The sequence below is a fragment of the Eptesicus fuscus genome, chromosome 10, assembly GCF_027574615.1.
Source record: "Eptesicus fuscus isolate TK198812 chromosome 10, DD_ASM_mEF_20220401, whole genome shotgun sequence".
Lineage (NCBI taxonomy): Eukaryota > Metazoa > Chordata > Mammalia > Chiroptera > Vespertilionidae > Eptesicus > Eptesicus fuscus.
Window position 1 is genome coordinate 83114210 of NC_072482.1, and position 21661 is coordinate 83135870.

The following is a 21661-nucleotide window of genomic DNA, read 5'->3' on the forward strand; positions in this document are numbered from 1 at the left end:
TTGGATTTCAATAGACCCATGATCTATCCATTGTTATATATTATCCTTTGGAATAACAAAGATCTGAGATCTAAATATTTGAAATTTAAATAAGAACTGATGCTAAATTGAATAATACATCCTAAAGTCAAAATTTAAATTTCATAATGCTGTATAATTTTATAAATCTAAATTGCATATTTATTTTAAATATAGTCACTCTCCCTTGGCTAACGTAATAAAATGAAGTCATTGTTATGGGGTAATAAAGCAATGATTATATTTTGCCTCTGTTGCTCTATTGAGATTTTATCCTGGGCTGTGGCTGCTAGTCCATAGGGCATATGGAAAAGAGAGTCTTGTTTTGAAAACTGCTTTTCCAAAATTTACCTTTGTAAATGCAGGGAATAGTGAATTTATGGTAAGTATTGTGATTTGTATGGAGCTCAGTTTCTCTATGTTGTCAGCAGAGCCTTTATTCCTTCTCCTGTGTTTGGATAGAGATAGGGTAAATACCTCAGTAGGTATTTGCCTTATTCTTGATGCTCTAGTTCCAACTGATTGAATTGATAAGTCTACCACTGTGGGTTTTAGTCTTGGCAGGATTATTTTCCAGTACTTATCCCATAATCTCTTTAAACATCAGTTTTCTCTAAAGTGAAAATGGGATTAGCTGCCTACCCTGCCTCAAAAGGTCATTTGATATAATATATGTGAACTTCAGTTTCAGTTTTACAAACACTGAAATATTACACAAATGTGTGATTTTGTTTGTTGGTTAGCTTAGTGAAAAAACAAAAACGTTTGAATTAATTGTTTCCTACAAACGTAATGTTCTCCAGTCCATATAGATCAAGACTGGGATTGGCAAATATTGTGCCCTGCAGAACGATGCCTGGTCAAGGAGGCGAGACAGAATCGGGGGTGTTTTTTAGTTAAGGAGGACTGATCTCTGGTGTCGCTGTGATTGCTTAGAAGAGACACCTTCTACTGATGAGCACAGATCAGGCATTTGGAGTAGCTGGGGCTTTGGCCAAGACCACCCATGCTTTGATTCTCAGTTACACTTGACTCAGTGTTGAAGAAATATAGTTCCTGCCATGAAACATGAAACCTGCTTTCAAGTGACAATAAAAGCTGCGACTTCATTCTTAAATCCGGGTGGCTAGACATGCAGCCAGGATGAGCAAAAGGGTTGATGATGGCATATCACTATGGGTTGCTTTAACCAGTTTTAAGGTAAACCATTATGTTTTTCATAAGAGTTGATCAATTTAGTATTCAGTCTTTACAAATATTTAATGTTCATCATCTCAAATTTGATCATGCTATACTTCACATAATCCTTTTCAGCCAGTTTTATATACTAATTCAAATATTGTCAAATATGGTTGGCAGAGGGAGTGAGGAAAGGTTAAGAAATCAGGTTGATACAGCACTTTTTTTATTTAAAAATATTTTCACTTGTGTTCAGTTATTCAACTGGTAAGTACATTATGAATAATAAATTATTTTAGTCTTTAAAAATTTTATGAAGAGCCATAAATACATACAGTAGTATGCAATGGATACAAGTGTGCTGAACTATGAATCCTGCTCTCCAGAGTTGAAATTAGAAAGCAAAGAGGGACAATAAAGTTAGCCCTGTGCCCAGGAACACCTCCCAACTATACTTACAATTATCTGTAAATATGATGGTGGTTGTTTCCTTCCTTAGCTCTCTTCTTCCATCACCTATAACCAGAGTGATATATAGATATAGATATAGATATAGATATAGATATAGATATAGATATAGATATAGATATAGATATAGATATAGATATAGATGATATAGATATAGATATAGATATAGATATAGATATAGATATAGATATAGATATAGATATAGATATAGATATATAGATACAGATATATAGTTAATCCTAACCCAAAGATATTTTTCCATTGATTTTTAAAGAGAGTGGAAGGGAGTGGTAGAGACAGAGAAAGAGAAACATCGATGTGAGAGAGACAAAGTGACTGGTTGCTTCCCACAAGCGCCCCAACCAGGGCCAGGGATCCAGCCTGCAACTTGAGTTACGTGCCCTTGACTGGAGTTGAACCTGGGACCCTTCAGTCTGTAGATCAATGCTCTATCCACTGAGCCAAAACGGCTAGGGCTGGTTAATATTTTTAACATAGAGCTCTCAATTTTCTTTCCATCCCTCTATATCTCTACTGGAGTAAGACTTAGGACCCAGAAAAACTAAAATCATAACTCCTGCCATCCCAAACTTTGTCTCCATCTCTCTCCCATTTTCCCATAGCAAAGCCTGCTACCCCTTTCTGTAGCCCCTGCTGCCAGGATCTTTCAGCCATTCACCGCATTGTTGACTCACTTAGGTTTTGTCCATCCTTGTCTGATCCTAAATCCCTTCCCTTTGCATACTCAACCCAGGTGCCATTCCCGGAAGAACACACCAGCATTCCCACTTCCCTCCTTCAGGGGAGCTGAAGGCAATGGCTGAGACTCAGTGGTGTCCCACATGCAGACCCTCAGGGGGTGGAGGAGGAGGGAGAGCACTATTGCTTCACGTGCTAGCAAGGCTCCACATGCTGTGATAATCTGCTGATAAAGGGGAGGATGTAAAATGTGTCCTTGTGCCTGGCCAGTGTGGCCCAGTGGTTGAGCATCGATCTATGAACCAGGAGGTCACAGTTCGATTGCGGGCCCGATCCCTAGTAGGGGGTGTGCAGGAGGCAGCCTATCAATGATTCTCTCTCATCATTGATGTTTCTCTCTCTCTCTCCCTCTCTGAAAAAATAAAAATACATTTTTTAAAATGTGTCCTTGTAACAACTGCCCGAGACTACACAAAGCACGGAAGGTTCATTCCGTGCTTTGTGTAGCACAGCACACGTATTTGGAATAACTGCTTCATCAAAAGCACCAAAAAGCATTCGATATTCTGGTCAGCACACTAATTCTATAATATTTATTTAGGGTGAGTCATTGTGCTGGGCACCAGAAACATACAAATAAGGATGAGAAGCTTCAAAGAGCTTACATTCTAGTGGGAAATCCAGAGAGATAAAAAAGCAATTGTAATACACTATGGCAGGTCCAAGATAAATATGCAAAGAGGGTGATCTGGAAGTGTTCAAGAGGGACATTTAAAACACCCTGGTGGTTTATATTGAAGGATTCCTGAAAGAGCTGGCTGAGGCTTGAGCTGACTAGGACTTGCTCCTGTCCCTTGCAGAGATAATATACAAACACATAAAGTATGAGAATGTCTACAGTTTTATTTGTATAACAATTCAGCTGCATAATATTGAAAAAAGTTTTGATGGGCATACTGAGATCATAACGAACCTTCAAAACATTGTTTAATTAAAATGGAGAAATACATTTGTACTCCAAATAACCACCTTATGAAAAAAATTATTTTGGACCCAATTCCTGTTTAAAATAAAGAATAGCATTAAATTGCACAAGAGATGAACAAAAATAGCATTACTATGCTTTTTGTAATTGGTGGTGAATGCATTAAAAATACCATGAGTTTTTCATCTGAATGAAAATGCATGATTTCTCCACTAGGCATTCTGAACATTGGTTGGAGAAATACATTTCTGAATTGTTTACATCTCTTGGCTTTTTTATAATGGTGGTTATGAATGAGTTGAACACCAGTTGTGTACTTTGCCATGTAAAATGTCTTCAAAGAAATGAAGACAGTTATATACATGAAAAAGTGATGTAATCTCATCACTTCAGAATTCCATGTTCAGAGCAAAAAGAATTGAATGATGTAGCTGAAGTAATCCCTCCACCTTAGAGAGACATTTTAATAAGTAATATTTATATGGAAAAATATTTATCACTGTTAATAATAAACTGGGAAGGTTAGCAATAGAGGGAAAGGAGTTAGTTATGCCTGAAACTGTGCTAAATACGTCAATCCTCAAAATAACCCTATAAGATAGTTTTAATGATTTTTTCCCATTTTTTTTATTAAGGCATTATATGTGTACATATCTTACCATTACCCCCCACCCCACACCCATACAGTTTTAATGATTTTGATTTTATAGATGAACACTGAGGTGAAGTTGCTAATGAGGAACAAAGCCAGGAATCAATCCCAGAACTGTCCCATCTAAACCCATCTAGACCAATTGATTATGAAAGCATGGAAGGTTTTATATCACCATGCCATATGGCTCCCCTATACCTAATTAATATTTATAAAATGCTAGCTTATGTCTCAAATAAAGGTATATACTTATTAACAGCTGATCACTGTTTTGAAAGTGAAATGCATTTTAATAAACATTAAACATTATTTAATAAATAATATATATAAATTCCTGCTTTGTCGGTTACTCTCCTAGACTCAAAGAGCAGATTGGCAAACATTTTCTGTAAAGGACCAGAGAGAATAAATACTTTCGATGTAGTGGGGCACATGGTCTAGGCTGCAACTGCTCAACTCTGCTACTGTGGCAGGAAAACATAGACAGCAGACAAAAGGCAATACATAAATGAAAGGATCTGGTTATGTTTCAGTAAAACTGAATCCTTAAGAGGGAGTAAGGAGCTAGATGGACAGTGTGTTGAAGTTGTTTCAGAATTAGGCTGCAGACAACTCACACCCACAGAGGAGTAAGAGGACACAATGGGTCCCGGGTCTAACAGAGATTTGGGGTTTAGTGGATTATCTCATTTGAAGGGATGAGTGAGGAAAGCTGGGGTTGCCTAAGACTTGGTGGCAAACTTTATGCTGGTGGTTGTTGTCACTGCTACAGTTGAGTCTTGGTAGATAACAGAGCCTCAAAGGTGGAGGTGACAGTTAAAAGAGCTGTTGGTTTTGTGTCACCTGCATTCCCACACCCACGACTTTACTGGCAGGCAGATTGAGTCCCTTACTGGTGCTTACTGAGCACTATAGTTTTCCATGAAGAATATCACATGCTTTCTCATTCACTTGGTCTTGGTCTTTGTAGGAGGGTGGGGCAATCCTGATTTACATTTCCAGAGATGGATTGGCTTAAAAACAGATTAGGTGACACCCATGAAGTCTGTCAACCAGCCCTCCTCCAGCTCCCAGTGTACCTCCCTATCCCCCAATTTTTGCTATTAACCTGTGACATATTCTTAATGTCTTTAAAATAATCTGGCAAGACCTTTTCTGATTACTCTTTCCTTCAGAAGAACCAAAGCCACCTTTAAGAGAAGATAAAAAGAATACTTGACTACTTTTTAATTTCTCATTTAGGTTTGCAAATCTATTTATGGAAAGTTCAGTTAGAAGTTATTCAGTCTTTCATCAAGATCCATTGCAGGGTAAATTAGTTTTGTCGCATTCACTAATAGCTTGCTCTAGGTCACAGAATCTGAGGAGAATGTGAGTCTAGAAAGTACCATATGAAAAATAATAAAATACTCCTTAATAGGGGACACTAGAAGAATAATGAGTTTTTAAAAAAAACTTTTATTCAGAAGATCTATGAAAAGTACAAATAAACAATGGAATAAATTAATGTGATTTTGTTAAAATGTTCATAATTAAGACTTAGATTTCATAAATTACTCTCAGTTTCATGTGAAACAATTTGTAGGACACCAAGAAATGTTGCTGTGTTGCTATACCATACATTTCAGTGGTACTATGGAGTCCATGGATTCAAACATGGTCATTATTTTATAAATAAGCAATTGCAGTTGATACAGATAGTCTACCCTAAAGTTTCTATGTCACAGAGGCATATTCTTGGCTTGAACCATCTTCTAGACTTCGTTTTGTTTATTTATTTTTATTTCATCCATCAGGCCTTCTTGCTAGAGAATGAGATTTGATCATTTGGCAACTGAGAATTCTCTAGGTTTGATTAAAAAATTCAAATGCTTGATTATTTTAATACTAAAGATACATTATCTAAATATTAACATATTTGTTCAAATCTTGATATTTCACATTAGCTGTAAAATGATCCCTGCATTATAAGTACTGAGGATAGAAGATTTTGTTGCGTATGTTTTCTTAGGATCAATCAACAAATACTACAGCCAGGATTTCATTCTGTTTAATTACATTCATATTTTAGGCATTTCTTAATTTTTACAGAGAATTTTTGTGGTTCTGGGATAAGTGAAGGAAGCAGATTTCCTTTAGAGACAGGTTCTTATTGTAAACTAGCAGCCCGTTTGCACGAAGATTCGTGCAATAGACCTTCATTCACCTGGCTGCCTACACCAGTTTTCTGCTGGCACCAGGGACCCAGGCCTTGGCTGTGGCCACCGCCTTCTGCCTTCTTTCAGGGTCGGGGCTTGGCCCCGGGTGGCGGCCTTGGGCTTGGCTGCACCCCAGCCTCCCTGCTACGGATCTTAGGAGCCGACCCCCAGTGGTTGCCTGAGATCCATGCAGGCTCCCCGCTGGTGCCCAAGGCTGGTGCTCCTGGCCTTGGGCTCGGCTGCATCCCAGCGTCCCTGAAACAGTTTGCTGGTGGGCGTGGCTTGCGGGTGTAGCGAAGGTATGGTCAATTTGCATATTACTCTATTATTAGGTAGGATATTTAAATTTAGCAATCTTCATTTTTTTATGACATGCAATTAAATCATACAAAAGCTACAACCTGTAATAAAATTTTCTCTGAAAACAAAACATTCATAAATGTTGATTCCTTTGGCAAAAAAAATGTGGTCTTTACATTATAGTTTATAAATTAATAAAGCTACAAAATAGGATTATTTAAATGTTAAATTCCTGGTTAAAAGAATCTGATAATCCAATTTAGTGAAAGAATGAATAATTTGGACAAGTAGCTTTGTTAAATATCTGACCTAATTGCAGTTACTTTAAATGTTGGTATTCTATTATTTCATGAAAATAGGTTGTGACATGTGCCTCACTAACCTACTGTTTATGTGTTTGTGTGTTTATGTGCACATATGTACTTTAAAATACACACACACACACACACATATACATACATACACATATATATATATATATTAATATAAAATTTATACCTAGGATTTTGCTACAGGGCATATTCCTTTATAAGCATATTTATGGCTCGTGTGATAATTTTTAGTTACCCTGGAGCAGAGATGCCATGTAAGCCTAAAGCAATATAATTATGATCATTTTGGGGCCTAGGATAGTAACAATTACAATTTTCTTCTGAAAACTGCCTTCAAAATTTTTAATGATCTGATTCTTCTTATGATATGTGGAATCTTTTACAAGAGGCATAGTTAATCAGAACTTAGATATGGAAAAGAATCGATGGTATCTTTAAAGAACCTCCTCTAATATCGAACCAAAGAGTTTAACATACAAATTTGAATATTGAATGTATTTCCCTTTTGTTTCAAATGAAAAAGGAAAGTGATTTTTAAATGCAAGAAAAATGATTCCTAAAATGTTTCTCATTTATCTTCTAAGACAGGAATAGACATTGGGTGGCGAACATCTTACAGAGTGTAACCGTAGAGCTATGTTCCTCAAGGGTAGGCTGCTTAGTAGTCTCTAAAAACACATGCTTTAGGACAACCACAATTTTATAAAGCTTATTTTACAGAATCTGCTGTGGCTTGGTGATGCTAATGCAGTTGTAATGCTTGAATAAGCTTAATCAAATAAAGCTTATGAAAATGCTCACTCCATAGAAATAACTGTTCTGAGCAATCTAAATGTCAGAAATATGGGCCTGTCAATGGTAAAATCCTATTCATAGAAGCTCTTTGAAATGATAGGGGATTTCACTGTTCCCTGTAATACCAACCATCCCAACTCCTAGAGACGACCCTGCGCTGCCTCTGAGGGACTTGGCTCCTATCTCCCAGTCTGTAGCAGGAACATCAAAGTTGAGTTCACCTCCCAATAAATGTCAAGTAGTAAAAGGCTTTTTCTCTGGGCAATTACAGTTCTGATACAGAACATTTTTAAAAAGCAAAGATATAAACAAAAAAGATATGATGAGCGAACTTTTCTCATCTAGCCCCTTCATGAGGCAATTTTTACAGGGCAGAAGAGCAGTCATTTTATTGAGTATTCTGGAGATGAAAGTATATCCTCAGCACCTCAAGGAGTGAGGAATAAGTGGAAAATTAGGTCCTTTTATTAGTTGCCAATGAGTGGCATCTTTCTCACATAAAATTTAAGGCCATCCTTTAGGTCTATTTAGATAAACAATTCAGAGAATGAAAATGTTAGCAACTAAGCAATACACAGTACTTTGAAAACTCTCATAATGAGTAGACTACAGAAAACTGTTCTCTTCAACTCCTCATTTTATATCAAAGAGGAATAGAATACTCGCTGGCTCTATTGATGTGTGCTGCTTTCTCAGCTGTTTCTAAAACTCTCTGAGCTCCTTCGAAAGAAAGATTTGTGCAAAGTATTATTTGTGTTTACCTAATTGCTTGCATTTTTAAAATATGGGCATGGATTCCTTAATGTTCTTTTCAGAAATGCATAAAAGAGCTTCATGCTCATTTAAAAGTCCTTTAAAAGGCACAGGAAGCTACCCTTTCCCTTATAGGATAAATGATTTTTTAAAACCCCACAGGAAATCTTATCTCTCTCCCTACATTTCTGGCTGCATTTTCTTCATGCAATATGTGTATTCTCTTTCTGGGATATGTGAACTCAATTTAGAAAGATGAAGCTTTGTGCTATACTATTCTGATCTGTTTCAAACAAATAGCTTAATGAAGATTTAGGTTGGTTCAAGTTAAACAAAATATAACAATATCCTATTACAATGGTTTCCAATTCTGAATACATATTTTTTCCTTACTAAAATGCTTAAATATTTTACTTTATTAGATATAAAAAATTAATGGATCTGTTTCAATCCAGTGATGACAATAGCATTAATTCTGGAGTAACTATATAAAGTGTCAATTCATATCACTAATAATTAAAGATGCACAAAAATAGAATATTTCATTGTAATTTTATTTCAAAAGCCCCTGGAGTATTCAATAAAATTAGTCCTATGTCACTTCTTTACAGTTAGGCACTCTCAAAACTTCCTTGTTCATGTCCATGTACATATGAAAAATATTAAATATTTGAATTACCACAGCTTTCCCAACAAATGAGTGGAAATTTCCTTATAAAAAGAAAATGCAGAGCTAGTTTTCTGTACACTGAAACATATTTAAAAACTAGGTTGATTCGTACAACATTTGCCCAAAAAGTTACCCAGAGAGCAAATTAAAATAAAAAAATTAGGTCTTAGTTCCTGCATTTTCTTAAATTTCCTGGAAGTAGCCGATGGCAATGTGACAAACCCATCATTTTACGAGTAGAATTTTAATCAGATGCTTTACATGAGGTTCTTATTATTGCTGAATACATTTACATGAAAAAATATGAATATGTTGTATGTGTTTTTTGGGGGTGGACTGTCATGCTTTCTTAATGAAAATAAAGTAGAAACTATATTGATACCACAATAGTAGGATTATGACTCCATGTGGGGTAAAGTAGCAGGAGATGATTAATTCTTAAGGAAGAAAGTGAAAAAACCCATTAGAATCAACAAATCATGGAAATCTAATGATATTGAAGTAATCAGTTTAGTATTTTTTCCCCAAAAGAAATAACATGTCATTACTCAAGTCTTTTCTATTTCAGTGGGTTTGTGAATCAGTCAGTGTCAATGGGGAAATTTAGTAGGAGGACCACTGGGGCTAGGTGAAGGATTTCATGTATGCATATTTGGTCCAGAACAAAAATGTATCAACCCATACAAAAATACTAGAAAACTAATTTTCAAAGATACTAAAAATAGTTCATGAATCTTATGTCTGTCCTATATGTATTATATTTGCTAGAAAGCAGAATCTAACTTCTATTTGCCTGAATCTTCATCTTCATAGACATTGATTTTCTGTAGATTCCATCTCCAAACTTCAATGTCATAAAAATCAGACAGACCCTAAAGTGGCTTATTTTCTTGCATGAGTCTTCCTGGGTTCATGCAGTGAGACTGGATTATTTTCTTTAAAAAAAAATTGAATCTGTCAAAATCATTGTCACAAAAGAGTCATCTAATGGGTCTTGTTGATAAATGTCCATCCCTAAACTATATGTATTGAAAAGGGACCATGGTCATGGTTTACATTATTTTTTTTTAACATGAAAGATATAACTCTATTAACATAGTTGTGGTTTTTAGCTCAATACAATAATATTATTTTGAACCCTTTTAAAATAATCCAATATAAATATGCATTCTATGAATTGAACTATGTCCTCCCAATTTCATATGTTAAAACCCTAATTCCAATTGTGATAGTACTTGTGAAATAGGGACTTTGGGAGATAATTAAGTCTAAATGATGTCATGAAGGTAAACTGAGATGGCAGGAAGCTTGCTAGCTCTCTCTCTCTCTGCCATGTGTGGACACAATGAGAAGGTAACCATCTGCAAGTCAGAGAGAGTCCTTACCAGAATCCAGCATGCTGGCACTCTGATGTGAGACTTCCAGCCTCCAGAATTATGAAGAAATAAATTTCTGTCATTGGAGACCCCTAGTCTATGGTATATTGTTTATGGCAGGTCCAGCTGACTAAGACAATGCACCATCACACATTTGTAAGTTTATTGTCAGCACTCTTATCCATCTATACATTGACTCAGCCTAATCTGGTTGTAGAAACCTCTCCCAGTCAGAGATTTTTTTAAACCTTTAGAGATTAAACAACCTAAATAACATCTGAGATGCTAGTTTTAATTGTTTCATTAGAAATAAATGTCTCAGCTAAATTATTGACATTATTTAGCAAATACCTGCTTTTTTTCAGTCAAGAGATTGCATATCCTTTTCTCTACCCTACTCTGTTGTGGCCTTATTTTGACCAGTTAAACTTCCCACTACTTATGAGATGTACTTGAACAGATATGCTTTTACATCAGTAACATAGCTCTCATCTCAACATTTTCTCATGTCAGAAAAATATATTTTGTTTTATATTTCATTTTTCTCTCTGGTTAAATGTTACTAGGTACATCCTTCTATATGCAGAAATATTGAGGTCATTCAACACAACACTTTTTTTTTAGCTGATTTCTTTTAACAAAACTTAGAAATTTTTCACATTATAATAAGTGTTTCTTTGGCTTCAGTGTGTAAAATAAGTGTTTATTTTGCTAAGTGCTATCAAAGAATAGATGACTTGCTTCCAACATGGAACATTATTGAAAACCAAACAAAGGGCTACATGAAAGTCAGAATCATTTTATCTGTACCATTGTATTATCAAAAAGTGTTACAGGTAAGAACAATAGTGTTCATTTAAAAAAGATATCACAGGGAAGGCGGGGGAGGGTGGGTGGGTGGGAGGTAGTAACCAAAGACCTTGTATGCGTATATGTATAGCCCATGGACACAGACAATAGGGTGCTGAAGGCCTGGGGTGGGGAGGGAGGGGGTCAATGGGGGGAAAAAGTGGACATATGTAATACTTTCAACAATAAAGAATTATCAAAAATAAAAAAATTAAAATATCAAGGAAATAGCATTATAAAGTTGGCATTTGAGGTGATTTTTGAAAGAGGAGTTGGATTGTAACAGTGGAGTTTTAATAAAACTATCTTTTTAATAGAGAAAAAATCATAAGAAATACGTGCCCACTTTAGATTGGTAAAGCAATGTATCTTATTTGTAATATGTTAGAAATTCAATACATTTTGTTTCAAAAATCAATTCTAGTGTCCTCCAATATGCACTCTTAATTGCTTTTGACCTTTAAATTCATTTGCTATTTGTTGGAAAACTGGTATCTGAATGGGGAATAACTACTAAGTGGAAAATGAGTTAAAAAAGTCGGGGAAACTGGGCTTACGGGAATGAATACAAGAAAGGACATCCATTACTTTGCAGTGAGGACTATTGGAGAGTGGGCTAGCAGGTCACAGGGACCACTGCCCAGGGAGGGAGGTCCTGCCTCTCATTCACCCAGAGCAAGAGCAAGTTCTTCCTCGGAACAGCACCTCAATGTCGGCAACTCACCTTGCGTACCCCAAACATCTTTCATTTAGAACCATGTCAATGCAGCCACTAAAGAAACAAGAGTGAGATTTGATATTTTCTTTCTAAAATGAAAAGAATTTTTAAAAGAAGCTGTATATTTTAATCAGATCTGGCCGATCACTCCTTATGATACAACAGATGAAGTAAAATAATTATTTTCCTTCCACGCAGGAGCAAGAGGGTCACTCAGAACTTGTGATGGCTGGTAATGCAAGTACAGCCAAATCAAAGCAGTTGATATACTCTCATATAATTGGAAAGTCCAGAAATAAACTTGACTAAACACAGCTGGCTCCATGAGCCTCTCCAGTGGTATCTGGACCCTGCCACTTTCTGTGCTGCAGCACACCATCCGGCTGGTGAGCTAGAGGGGCACTGGAGGACCCCACCAGTTTAGCAACCCTTGTAGAAAGGGAGTGTCCTCCAATACTTCCACAAAAATGTGGTGGTCTCTGATTTCCCTGCACGTCACTGTCATAGGCAAGAGGGAGTGATGTGAGTGATGAGGCTTAAACACTCATTCCTGTGGCTGGGGGTTGGGGCAGTGTTTTCATTTTCTAGTCTCACAACTAGAAAAAAAACAACCACATGCTGGAAGAGTGCAGGGAGTGGGTGGACAGACTGGAGTGCTAAATAATCTATATATTTAAAAGCCCAGTGATTGGAATGGCGGAATGACCAGAACGACCGGAAGGACTGGTGGCTATGACAAGCACTGCGGTAGCCAACTGGCCTGATCTGGGCCCTGATCGCTTCCCCCCCTCCACCCTCTGGCTGGCCAGGCCCCTGATTGGCTCCAACACCCTGATTGGGGGCAGGGCCAGCCGGCCAACTGCCCACAGCCCCTCTGCCCCCCGCTGGCCCAGACCGATGGGCCCCCATTGGGGCAGGCCGGCCGGACCCCACCCGTTTACGAATTTGTGCACCGGGCCTCTAATGTACAAAATAACTGTATAACTCTTCACCTCAGCAGGTGGATTAGGTGGCCAAATCATTCTATGAAATATTACAATGGTCACATCCCACAGAATAAGGAAGAAAAGGTGACAATTTAGAGCTTTTATTAAAATTGGCAAGAGACCAGTTTCTGCTTTGAGACAAAGCACTATTTACCTTGAAAGTGAGTAGTGTTTCTGTTGTTTTGTTTTGTTTTTATGTGCCTTGAATCAGTATTTTTCTAAAAATTACTCTAGGTTATTTTCACATTCTATCTATCTATCTATCTATCTATCTATCTATCTATCTATCTATCTATCTATCATCTATCTATTTATCTGATAGAATATGTAGGATTATTTATTTTTATAAATTACTATGGTACTTCTTGCTTCTCAAAATCTGTTTTCATTCAGTTTATATAAACTTGTAGAAAAAATATTTTAATTGTAACAGATGATATGTACACATTCTGCAAAAACTAGGATGGTAAAATACATAAGTTAAAAGATAGATTTTTTTACTTTTCAACTACATTTGCCAAAAGATCTTTGAAATAGTTTCTCCAACATTTTTATTTTACATGCACTTTTTTGGCATACTTTAAAAATATATCAAATATTATTCTTACTTATAATTGGGAATTAGATTCTTAACACAATTTTGGAATACAATATATTTTTATAATATCATGATAGCACATACTCTCTCTCCTTTGTTCTCTAATTGTTGGAGAAAAAATATACTGGTTAAGTATTCCAGAAACCACATCACCTAGTGAAATATACACTTCAGAATTAATGCTTTTATGTAATGAGGATAGAGTACTTTATTTATACCATTCTAGAATATAAGTGTTCTCCTTGAACATCCTGGAAGAGATTGTATTGCCAGTATCCCGTAGGAATAATAATGGGCAAATGCACTTGGCAGTTTCCTCCTCTGATTAATAAGGCATGATGAGGTTAAGTGACTTCTTCCAGGAGGCATATGATTTATCCTTCCAGGCATAAGGTGACGGTGAAGCTGGTCTTTGGAACCACTGCACGAGCCGTCCACTTTACTTTATGGACGGAGTCACGAGGCCTTGCAGCCAGATCCCCACTTCTTTTGAAGCTGATTCTGGCTTCCTGGCAATCAAAATTATTTGTATAAAATGCGAAGCAATAGAATTAAAATGCAGGGATGGAAAGTACTGTTACGTAGCCTAGCTGCTCTACTCCTGTTCTGAGACACCAACTTTCAAGAAGCGAGGTCCATGTCAAATTGCTCAGTAGTATTTACCTCCCGTGTTTTTCCGCCAAATCTATAACTAGCTCTTGTCATCTTCAAAGGGCTTCTCAAATATTAAGTAATCTCAGATTGCGCACTGTTCTTTGCATTTATCTTGACCAGCTGTCAGAGGAGGCAATTTATTTCTCCTCGATTTTATTCCTCTTGGCTCTGTGGCTTCTGTAGTAAATTTGAATGGAACATGAAAAGTACAACTTCGTGTGTTTTCATAACAAAGGCAAGATATATTTTATGTAAGCAAGATAAGTTTCACAGTGCTTGTGGTATTGCATTTGATACTCAAAATATACTTTTGTCACCTTTGAGTCTTCATTAATTCCTAAGTAGAAATTATGAGGATGTGAAGACAAAGAAGATATAAAAAATAAAAAATAATTTACCATATTATTTTTAACTATTTAAAATATTGTAACAATTGTTTTGGCAGAATTAGAAGGTAAAATAAAATTTGAAATTCATATACATATGTGTATATATATATATATATATATATATATATATATATAAATTTTTCTGATTTTTAAAAATGTGACAAGGATTCAGCTAATTTCTATCAAATCTCTGTAAATTTATTCTTTCAGTTTCAAGATACCAAGCAGGTGTGTATCATATTGTCTGCAGAAATACTCTCAAATACACAGTACACTGAAGTGAATCCGAAGTGCAAAAGCAGTTCTCCCAGTATTCTCCACATAGCGGTAGTAGGAAGCCTTCCAGAAGTTAAAAAACTGGAGATTAGTTAGCAACATATCAACTTTCAGGTGGGCCTCTCTTAAACACTTATAATTCACTTATTCTCTTGCAAATCACTATTGCAAAGGTTTGATTCACTTGCAGCCCCACTTGGGTCTTAAATCACATTTCAAAGCACTCCTATCATTCATCCATTTTCAGAACTGCCATTAGAAGTGATGGGAATTTGGCACAAAAATCAATGAGAGGATATGATATGAGTTCTTTCTAATTTTTCCTTCTTGGAGCACCATCTCAAGTACAGTCTGTAAAATCTGTTTTCAAAGGTATTTTTCCATCCTGCTGTCATTTCAACCAAATTGAGTTCATGAACTTGGGATATATATTCACGTAGTTTTTCAGAAAAGAAAGGAGTTTCATTGTCACGATTGCAAATTTTTACCTAAAGTCATTTTAAAATCCTAATTAAATAATTTTAATACTGATGTTCCACATCAGCCTTTTAATCTTTTAAAAACATGGGCTTAGATTTATCATTTTATCTAAAAACTAGTAGCCCTGCACACGAATCCTTGTGCCAGTAGCTCTCTGTGGGGCCTGGCCACTCCGCGCCTGCTGCCCAGAGGCCCATCCATGGCCAGGGGCGAAATGCTTCCTGCTCTCAGTGGCCTCACCCCCTCCCCCTGGGACTAGGGGACCCCAGCGGGGCTGAGAAGACTGGGCGCCGTCATCTTGTGGCTATGGGTGCTGCCATCTTTGTGATGGAGTGATGGTTAATTTGCATATTGCCCTTTTATTAGGCAGGATAGTTGTATTGCTTGTTCCTGGGTGGGGAGATTATAAAGGATCCCCTATTCATTTACCTATTTATCTATTTTTTATATTTTTAAAATTTTCTCTCAGGAACATGTAGACTCTTGAAAGCAGGAATAAAAAGGTTACTATATGTAAGATTTTCCCACATTGTTCTCTTAGATCTTCTGTGCCCCTTTACAAATAAAAATGAATGGCCTCAATAAAAGGGTCAGGTATGTAGTTAAACCAGGATATCTAGAAGGAATTTCATCCATTTAAACTATTTTATTACAGATTTTGTTTCTCTCCCAGAGGAGATGCTTTTGCTTGCATTCAGAACTGGCATAGGAGCCTAAATAAAGAAAAAGGGTTTTAAAAAGCAGCTTGACTAAAAAATGCCCATTTCCCACAATGTAGTGGTTTTGGAGATGGTAAGGGAAAAGCAAAAATGAATTCAAGATGATGGTAAGGTCTGTGACCTTGATGGCAGCATTTATGGAACTTGGGAGACAAGGCATGCTGATTCTAAGGGCATATGGGTTTCAGGCAGGAAGGTGAATGCTGAGGAAGAGGTGATGTGGCAGTGGACAGCGAGGTATGGTCCTGCCACTAAAGAGGTGTGTTCTACTAGAGAAAATGATATAAGCCACTTACATATACTGTATTTGCATAACCTATGTTGTTGTTTTTTGTCATTAACATTTGATGTGAATTTCTAAATTGTAATTCTCCTTTCTGAATGCTTGCTTAGGAAATGCATCCACCACTACAACTGTTATCGACAACAAGAATGGATCCGTGCCCAAGTCCCCTGGAAAAGTACTGAAGAGGACAGTCACAGAAGACATTGTGACCACGTTCAGCTCCCCGGCAGCCTGGCTGCTCGTCATTGCTCTGATCATCACGTGGTCAGCTGTTGCCGTTGTGATGTTTGATTTAGTGGATTATAAAAACTTTTCAGGTAAGATCCATGAAATTTGGCTTTTTAATGAATAGAAACATTGTTCTCCCCAGTTCTGGCTTTGTTTCTCTTCATCCCATCTTAATGTGATAAATAAAGCACCCCACAAATGTGCTTTTAGGTCACCAAAGTCTAGTTTCTTTTTTTTTTCCTTCTATTCTCCTTCTTTGACTGGTATACTCATTGATTTCAAATGAAATAGATTTTCTTATTTGTAGAGCTGAACAAAGGCTGAATGTTACAATCTCATAAATATAATGGTTAAAAAGGTTGGGTGTTCTTAGTTTTGGAACTGGAACTTTATCAACCATTAATAAAAGATAATTTGTGGATTTTACAGTAAGTAATATAAAACAAAATGAAGAGCTTTTGTTGATTTTAGAGAGAGAAAAAGGGAGAGGAATAGAGAGATAGTAACATCTATGGGAGAGAAACATCAATTGGGTGTTCCTGCACCATCCCCCTCACTGGGGATCGAGCCCACAACCTGGGCATATACCCTGACCAGGAATCAAACCATGGACCTCTTAGCTCATGGGTCAACCACTGAACCACAACAGCTGGGTGAAAATGAAAAGCTTTTGGACAAATAGAAAAGAGTGTAAAGTATTTTTAAGCGCCCCCCCCCACCCCTATCATGTGGCTTCAAGCTTCCTTTTCAGACATAGTCTTTGCTCCTCCCATCAAAATATCCTATTTTGAGTTCTTGAAAATAGTGTTAAAAGGGTTTTCCCAGAATGGCTTATAATGAGATATTATATCTTGAATGTCCATGTGTTTTGCAGTAAAATAGGAAAAACACAAGTGAAGATAAATTTTCATTATGACAATTCAATCTCTGAGTATATCATTCATCTCTTTGTTAAAAGTCTTTTTTTATATTTTTAAAATTATATTTATTTTCTCACTGATACACTATATTGACAGTGCATTCCTTGATGAAGGAATTACTCAGGCATTCGATAAATAATAAATAAACAGGTGAATGAGTTTTTGCTTATCACTTTTTACCACAAGGAAAAACATTTCATTAATCTATTAGAGCACTTATTCATATTTGTACTGCTCACCCCCCATCCCCATTTTCCCTTCCTCAGTAGTAGATGAATCAGTAGGATCCAGAAGCTATAATCTCTGTAAGTTGCATTCTATATCTTCAAAGACCCTCTATTTTTCATTATAGTCTTTTATGCATTAAACAATTACTTATCAAGAATTTATTATATGTGCCAGAAAATGGCTGTTAAAAGAAATACAAATATACATTTGCAAAGTTGTAAAATTCTGTCATTTGGGTTTACTGGTGTGGAGGTGTGACTGAGATGACCCTGCCCACCTGCAACATTGGTAGCTGGGCTAAAGCAAGCATCAGCTAGCAGCTAGAGATATGTCCATGGTGTCAACCTGAGCAAAAAAGGCTATTCACCCAAAGCCATGAACCTCTGCTCTAAGTAGGCTGTAATTTTGTTATATTGTGGAATTTAAACTCTTAAAAGAATACACACTGGAACTGCCCATAATATAAAATTCTGACCTAGAATTTTAAATAAAAAACAATTAATTACATTACTCTAGAAGATTTTATTTCCCTTGAGCCTATATTAACTGTAACATTTCATCTTTTCTTTCCTTTCTTAAGCTTTCATTCATTTAAATTTTAGAACCAAATATGATAATAAAATATAGTTCTTTAATGCTTACAGTACATGTTAAGAACTGCATGTGAATCTAATATTTGTAAAGTTAATAATTTAAAAGTGTATTACAGAAATTTCTGTTGAATGCAATTTGTTCTTAATTACATAGAATGAGCAGCTACTTATTAGTCTTCCAGGTTAGATTACTTAAGTGAAAAAATCACAATTTTAATCCACTGTAGACGTCCCTTGGACCACTGTAATTAGGTGCTATGGATAATGCCTATGTGATTGGCATTTCATGTGATAGGGAAAAAATAGCCTCTGTATTACTACAACTTCATTTATTTTTTTAAGAAGTGTTTTTTTAAGCACATCTCCTATCTGAGGTCCCCCCCCTCCAGCTTTCTATATTTATTAATGACCTAATCCACTATCCATTCCCTATAAAAAGATACCTGCACGTCATCTCTTAAATCTGTATGGCATCCGATTAGTCACCATGCTCCATGGCGGCTACTCTGTGTCTCATACATTTGCTCCCTTCTCCTTTACTACACTTCAGACCTTGGTTCTCTTTTCGGGGTGTTAATGCAGTTTCTTCTTGTCTCCCTCATCCAGTCTCTCCCCTTTAACATTGCTCCAAAGGTATCCTCATAACACATAACTTTCATCAACTATTTCCTATTGCCTAAGTGCAAGTTCCTTGACATGATATTGACTAAATCCTTGGCTTAGTTCTTCATTTTCTTCCTGTAATTCAGCTCATGCATCTTGTTTTCCAGTCATATAACTACTTTCTCTAGAAAAATGTACTCTTACTGCTCAGTGCCTCTGTCTATACTGTTCCTCTCTCCCAGCCCCACTGAGACAGCCGAAAGTGTATTAAAATAGTTAAGAATGTGAACTCTGGTGTTGGATTTCCCTGGTATTAAATCCAGACCTTACCACTTTCTAGCTGTGGGATATTGGAAAAGTCACTCAGCCTCTCTCTGTCTCAGTTTCATCACCTATAAAGCAGGGATTATAATGGTACCTGTGTAAAAAGATTAAGAAAAGTATATAAGTGAATATATTTAAAGTACTTAGAACAAAACCTAGTTTATCACAAACACTGTATAAATATGAATTTCACTGGTAGAGACTCATTCCTTAATCTTCTATCTAGAGAAATTCTATTCACCCCTTTTTTTATGAAACATTCTCAGACATCCTAAGAAGAATCCTCTGTACCATGTTTTCGTTCCTTCATATCTTACGGACACTTGTATTAAATCAGTTAACACATTGTATTATAGGGATCTGTTCACTTACCTATCTCACTCAGAAACGTAAACCTATCCAAGGAAGAGACGGTCTTATATATCTCTGTATATGAGTGCCTGTCACACAGTGGGTGTTCTGCTACATGTTGCTTAAAGGAATGAATGATCCTGACATTTGGATTTTGAAACAACTTTTTATATTATGAAGAAACAATATGCCATAAAAACGTCATTTCAGCCAGACAGTTTTGAACAACTTTAAAAATTATTAAGTTTGATAAAATTAGATTGTAAAAATAGTAAAATGCTTATAAGATGAAATGCTGTTTGTTATGTTTTGTAATGTTATCTATAGTGACATGATAAATTACCTCAAAAGTAAGTGGTATAAAACAACAATAACTGCTTTTTATTTTACACTCTTTCTGTGGGTCTGGAATTTGGGAATGGCTTACAGGGTGGTTCTGGCTTAGGGTATGCCTTGAGGTTTCAGTGAAGATATTTGTTGGGGCTGAATGATTTCTGGGGTTTTAGAGCCATTGGTAAGATGCCCCACATGGCTGCCCATTAATGCTCGTGTGTCCTCACAACATGGCAGCTGCTTCCTCCAGAATGAATGATTCAAGAGAGAGCAAGGTAGACACCACAATGCCTCTTAGGCCCTAAGCTTAAAATCACACACTTTTTCCCCTACAAAATCCTTTTGGTTACACAATTAATGTTTGAAGAGACTGTGCAAGAGTGTAAGTACCAGCATAGCATCATTGGGGGCCATTTGGGAGGCTGACTACCACATATTTCACCTTCAGAAAATTACTTTGCTAAGTTATACACCTTTAGATAAATGTTTACATACATGGTATGCCATCCAATACTCTAGTTGACAAAAAGATTCTGTAATTATGATAGGTTCAAACAAAAAGGTGATGTGGTAAGATAACTCATGAGGCCACATCTAGGAAAGTAAATATTTACCAATGGATTTGTAATGAAAAAAAAATTTACAAAGCTGAAATTTTATAAGGGAAATGTACAAATTCTTCAAATAAGAAGTTCAAATAGTTTTAGATAATTGAATTTTGAATGATCAATTTCTGGAACCCAAGGAATATAAGCTCAAAGCATTTGTATAATTGTAGTACAAAAAACTCATATTAATCTTTGGTTGGTTGGATGGGACACATCCATTCATATTGCAATTCTAATTTCTTTGCTCTATTTAGCAAATTCAAACCTGCCTTTTTTATGTTGATTTTTCACAGAAATAAAATCATTTGCTTCAAGAGTTTCAAAATGTAAAAGTTATTCTTATGTTTTGAATATTATTAGTATTTTATTTATTTATCTCTAAATTTTTACATATGTCTCCTTTTTCCCTGCTTGACCATGCCCTCCCCGCCCCTCAGCCATTCCCACCCTGGGCAAGCCCCCACCGCCCCCATGTCTGTGTCCATTGGTTATGCTAATATGCATGAATACAAGTCCTTTGGTTGCTCTCTAACCCTCCCTTCCCCTGCCATTTGTCTCTAGATCGATCTATTCCTGTTCATCAAATTATGTTGATCATTATATCCCACATATGAGTGAGATCATGTGATATTTATCTTTTTTTGATGGGCTTATTTCGCTTAGCATAATGGTCTCCAGTTCTATCCATGCTGTTGCAAATGGTAAGAATTCCTTCTTTTTTACAGCAGTGTTAGTATTCCATCGTGTTTTAATTGATGCATTTCAAACATTTACTAGGAATTAATATTGTTATGATGATGAATCTTTTCTATATAACAATCTTTGAAATACGTTTTGCAAATGCTTAAAAAGCAAGGCTAGTGGTAGAAGGAAACACACTGGAAATACCTCTGAAGGCCAAACAGTAAAGGCAGCTGTCCTTGAGCTCTATGACTCTCTGGCACTTTAGAAAAGTAGGTAAAGGCTTTGAAGATATTAAAAACTGTTCATAGGGAAATAAAAATATTTTTTCATAAGTACTGAGCAACCTTCACAATTCCTTCTTTTCTGAATTTGATCTGACTTACCTGTACATAATTTGCTTATGAGGCAT

At 36.3% G+C, this 21661-nt stretch overlaps 1 protein-coding gene across 4 annotated transcripts in view; it reads left to right on the top strand.

The window, feature by feature from the left end:
* TRDN (triadin) overlaps positions 1–21661 on the top strand; it is a 280530-nt gene that overhangs the window by 27631 nt on the left and 231238 nt on the right. For all 4 annotated transcript variants that reach the window (XM_054721940.1, XM_054721941.1, XM_054721942.1 and 1 more), the window contains exon 2: positions 16488–16697. In XM_054721940.1, the coding sequence (XP_054577915.1) occupies positions 16488–16697 (210 nt within the window). The remainder of the gene's footprint in view (positions 1–16487; positions 16698–21661) is intronic.